General features: G+C 37.5%; 1 protein-coding gene across 1 annotated transcript in view; it reads right to left on the minus strand.

Annotated features, from left to right (window-relative positions):
* Window positions 1-5,000, minus strand: part of LOC137660260 (uncharacterized) — a 284,924-nt gene that overhangs the window by 57,675 nt on the left and 222,249 nt on the right. Inside the window, exon 4 of the mRNA XM_068395010.1 lies at window positions 1-114. This exon is cut by the window's left edge and continues 13 nt beyond it. Within this exon, the coding sequence (XP_068251111.1) occupies window positions 1-114 (114 nt within the window). The remainder of the gene's footprint in view (window positions 115-5,000) is intronic.

Raw genomic sequence — 5,000 nt, forward strand, 5'->3', positions numbered from 1 at the left:
GACGATGCCAGTTCGGAAAACATCTGTTCTGACTCCTCGTGATGAGTCTTGTCCATATAGAAGATGCCGGTGGCATATCTTCCAGGTTCGGGGAGTTCCACGCCTTGCTCCTCTCTGGAAATAGAAGAGGAAATTTATTTATATCTTGATTGATGGATGCTGAATGATTGATTACACTAAAAATTTATATTTTGGACAAATGTGTTATGGTAACATTTAATAATTAATAGCTATTTTACCTGTTGGAGCCACTGAGCTATAGCATCCTGCTTCTCCAACTAGGCTTGTAGCTTAGGAAATAATAATAATAATAATAATAATAATAATAATAATAATAATAATAATAATAATAATAATAATAATAATAATAATAATAATAAACAGATTTGAATGTAGTGTGAAACGCCATAAATTTTTTTTAAAGAATACATAACTAAAGTTAATTGGGTGTTAAATGGCAGGACAGGATTAGAAATGAAACTATGAGAGAGATTACTCGAATGCCATATGTGGGGGTGATCATGGTGAGGGGGTAGATGGAGATGGTTTGGGCATGCTCTTCGTACTTCTCTAGGGAAATTAGTTCACCAAACTTTCAACTGGGCCCCACAAAGCACTATAACAGTTGGAAGACCCAGACCTACATGGCTGAGGTCTATGAAGCGTGGAGTAGAAGATTATGAATGGAGAAGTATTGAATTAAAAGTTCAAGGTCGAGACGACAGGCGAAATCTAACCGAGGCCCTTTGCGTTAATAAGCGATGATGAAAGGTAATCAAATATATTTAAATTATAAAATATATTAACAAATAAAGTAATTACTGAATAAATAAACAAAAAATAAAAATAAAATCCCTAAATAAAGCCAAATTATTTCCAAATTGCATCAACTTCTAACACAAGGGGCAATCCTCTTTCAGGAAATTCTCAAGAGGGTCTTATATATTGCGAAGTCTTTAACTGAAGAGCTGCGAACTGTAACACTTTCATGATATGTTGGGATTCAAAGATACATATTCTACAATATGCGGTGCTTGCGTATAAACAAAATTATACAACTTCCAGGTAAATGATATGAATCTCTCTCTCTCTCTCTCTCTCTCTCTCTCTCTCTCTCTCCTCTCTCTCTCTCTCTCCTCTCTCATACGGGCATGAGGTAGGTACGAACACTCATTAGGCTTTGCAATTAAAGAAACGCTTATATCAACTAATCCTTCCCCCCTCTCTCTCTCTCTCTCTCTCTCTCTCTCTCTCTCTCTCTCTCTCTCTCTCTCTCTCTCTCTCGAATTAATGACTATTCACATGCCGCAAATGACATATGAAATTCGTATCCAGCAAAATAAGCAATGAAACTTCGTCTTAAAATTCCAACTAAAAAAAAAAAAAAAAAAAAAAAAAAAAAAAAAAAAAAAGTAGAAAATTAATTTAATTATATTTTCCATCCCAAAGTCACCAAATTACTGCACCGTCGTCCAAATGGCTTCCAAATGCTTTCCAAAAGCTGACTTTTGAAAAGGTCGGGTCCTTAAAAGGTGAGCCTCTTTATCGGTCGCGAAATGAAAATCCTTTGGAAAAATATAATTTCGTGAATGAAACCTTAAGATTACTTTAATGGAAGGAGAGAAATAGTAGCCGTCTTAAAAAGTTTTTTTTTTTTTATTATTTTCTTTTATGTAATTTATATTTTTTTTTTTTTTTTTTACCGGAGAGAAATATGCAAATAATGGAAGATACTTCATGATTCCTGAACAAGTATAATTACGCTTTTGTTTTCTTGACGCATGATTACGGGGAGAGAGAGAGAGAGAGGAGAGAGAGAGAGAGAGAGAGAGAGAGAGAGAGAGAGAGAGAGATTCAACCTAGTTAGGTTTAAAGGTCACTCAGGAATGGCAAGAGGCTCCCCCATCCTTAGCTCAGGGATGGTAAGGTTGCAGACACTATCAGAAACAATAGAGCTTGAGTGGATCTCTAACCCCAGTCCAACGGAATGCCAAACAGGGACGTTTCCAATACCTATTAAACTGCTTCAAGTCAGTAATTTCTCCAAACCCTTAAGAAAAATAAAAACTAAAATACAGTTAAACTCATTCTTTAAAAACCTAAAATTCTCTCTCTCTCTCTCTCTCTCTCTCTCTCTCTCTCTCTCTCTCTCTCTCTCTCTCACACCACACGCCAACTCCCTTTCCTCAAGGACAACCACTTCGAAAAATGCTGATGTAATGCAATTCTTATCCACTTCTTTCTCTTCAAACAAATGGATGAATCAACTGAATGACGAAAGAAAGAATTGGGGGGTGCAATCGGGTAAGCACCTTCATGCAAACATTTTAAATGTCAACGCAAATTCAAACGCCAGCGGGGGGGGGAGCTTGAGGATATTTTATGAATGGTTTCATTGCGAAAGTGGAAGGATCAACTCGTCGAAGCCCTCCTGTATTGGTCTGTAAGTGGGAGGATTACCTCGTCGAGGCCCTCCTCTATTGGTCTTGCAAGTAGGAGGATTACCTCGTCGAGGCCCTCCTCTATTGGTCTTGCAAGTAGGAGGATTACCTCGTAGAGGCCCTCCTCTATTGGTCTGCAAGTAGGAGGTTTACCTCGTCGAGGTCCTCCTGTATTGGTCTGTAGGTGGGAGGATTACCTCGTCGAGGCCCGCCTGTATTGGTCTGTAAGTCAGAGGATTACTTCGTCGAGGCCTTCCTGTGCTGGTCTGTAAATGGGAGGATTACATCGTCGAAGCCCTCCTGTATTGGTCTGTAAGTGGAAGGATTACCTCGTCGAGGCCCTCCTCTATTGGTCTTGCAAGTAGGAGGATTACCTCGTAGAGGCCCTCCTCTATTGGTCTTGCAAGTAGGAGGATTACCTCGTAGAGGCCCTCCTCTATTGGTCTGCAAGTAGGAGGATTACTTCGTCGAGGCCTTCCTGTATTGGTCTGTAGGTGGGAGGATTACCAAGTCGAGGCCATCAAAACACCCTCCTGTGTTCATGGCATATAAGGATTACCTCGCAGAGACCCTCCCGTGTTGATAGTATATAAATTGGGAGAATTACCTCGTCGAGGTATATGTTTCTGGCTTAGAAAAGAACACCAACGTCCGCTTTTTTTTCCTTCTCCCCCCCCCCCCCCTGCTTTACTGTCTCCACGTATCAACAAGAACAAATATAGCTATACGGCTCAAGGGGAAAAGTAAATAACTTCACCTTCTTTAAAATTAATAGGTGTTGAATGAACTACTTCAGCATTATATATTCCACAAGCAACCTTTATATAGGAAAATCATTAAAGGTTTACTATCGAGAAATTATCTATGTGCTGATTTCTGTAATCTTATCAAAACTCATAAATTTAGATAACATAACTAAGTTTTGAACTGCATTCTTGTATCAGTATATTCATTGACTGAACACGGCTCATTAATAGAATTCATTCAACAGTTATTTATGCAGTTTGTAGACGTTGTGATAATGACATGAGCTTATGATAATCCAGTCCCTGACCCAGATATAAGAGTAGTCAAAGAGTTGATGGTCCAACTTTGATGAGACCAAGCAGTATTTTAAATTAACAGCAATCATCAGTAGTTTATTCTAAACGCCGGATTTGATAAATGAGAGAGAAAGTAAGATAAAGGAAGATAAATAATATTTAATCAAAATATTACTTTATAACCAAATAAAAGAAAAATTATGTTCTTAACATAAAATTAGGGTTTATTCAAAGTTACCTTTGCTTCAAAGGAATTGCATGGAAAGAAATTCTTTAATCCTATCAAATTAAAGATAAACTTATCTAAAGAGGCCAAATTATAACAAATTACACATGAATAAACATTCATCTCATATATAAATTTAAGACGCAATAAAATCAACATAAACATACTAATATTTAACGTCTTTATTTTCATCAAGGAAGAAATGAGAACTGCAGTCTATTCACCGACCCCTTAATACAATGACCACTCTCAAGGGGTCACGGCCTTTCAACGGAGCACCCCTCCCCCCTCAAGATCAACCAGACAAAAGATATAGAGTCGCAAATAAAGATTCAAATCCGACTGATTCTTTCTGATATCATAATGTGTAGCTAGCTTTCTGGTCCACTGCCCCTCAAACTATACATTCAGTTGGAAGTTTACGCGATGCAACAGGAACTTTTACTGATTAAGTATTACGCGTCCCAGTATTTACAAGACCCATTAATATCATCATCATCATCATCATCATCATCATCATCATCATCATTATCAATTATCCTCAATTATCATAATCACCTTCATTATTATTATTATTATTATTATTATTACTATTATTAGCTATGGTAATACTCAAAACTAAACGGCAATGGTATTATTTTGAAGTGCAAATCTCAAAACACCTGCTTACCATGGCTAGTGTGTCTCTTCTACCCTTATTTAGAGGAAAGTACCTACTGAACAATTAGTGCAGTAGTTAACCCCTTAAGTGAAGAAGAATGGTTTGGTAACCTCTGTCGGGTGTATGAGGACAGGAGAGAGCCAGACTATTCGTTATGTGTAAGCAAAAAGAAAAGTAAGCCGCAACCAGAGAGAGGGATCCAATGAAGCACTGGCCAGTCAAAGGACCCAGTAACTCTGTAGTGGAGGGATCCAATGAAGTACTGGCCAGTCAAAGGACCCAGTAACTCTCCAGTAGTAGTATCTCTACGGGTGGCTGGTGCCCTGGCCAACTGAAGTTCAATTATTAAGAGACCAGTTGTGTTATGAAAGTGTTGCAGTCTGATCTACATTTAGGGTCAATCGTAACCTTAAATTCATAATTATAAATCCAAACTAGAAATTGAAAACTCTGTGGTCATCAACTTTGATATTTATTTTTTATTAAAACTTTAATGTCGCGTTACTTATAGGCAATGGTCAAGTATATTTGTTAATTAAAACTTGGCGTCACGTTACGTATGGTCAGTAGTCTAATAATCTTAAGACACTATAATATTATTGATTACAACAATGATGCCCATATTTACA

This window comes from Palaemon carinicauda, chromosome 20 (genome assembly GCF_036898095.1).
Source record: "Palaemon carinicauda isolate YSFRI2023 chromosome 20, ASM3689809v2, whole genome shotgun sequence".
Classification (NCBI taxonomy): domain Eukaryota; kingdom Metazoa; phylum Arthropoda; class Malacostraca; order Decapoda; family Palaemonidae; genus Palaemon; species Palaemon carinicauda.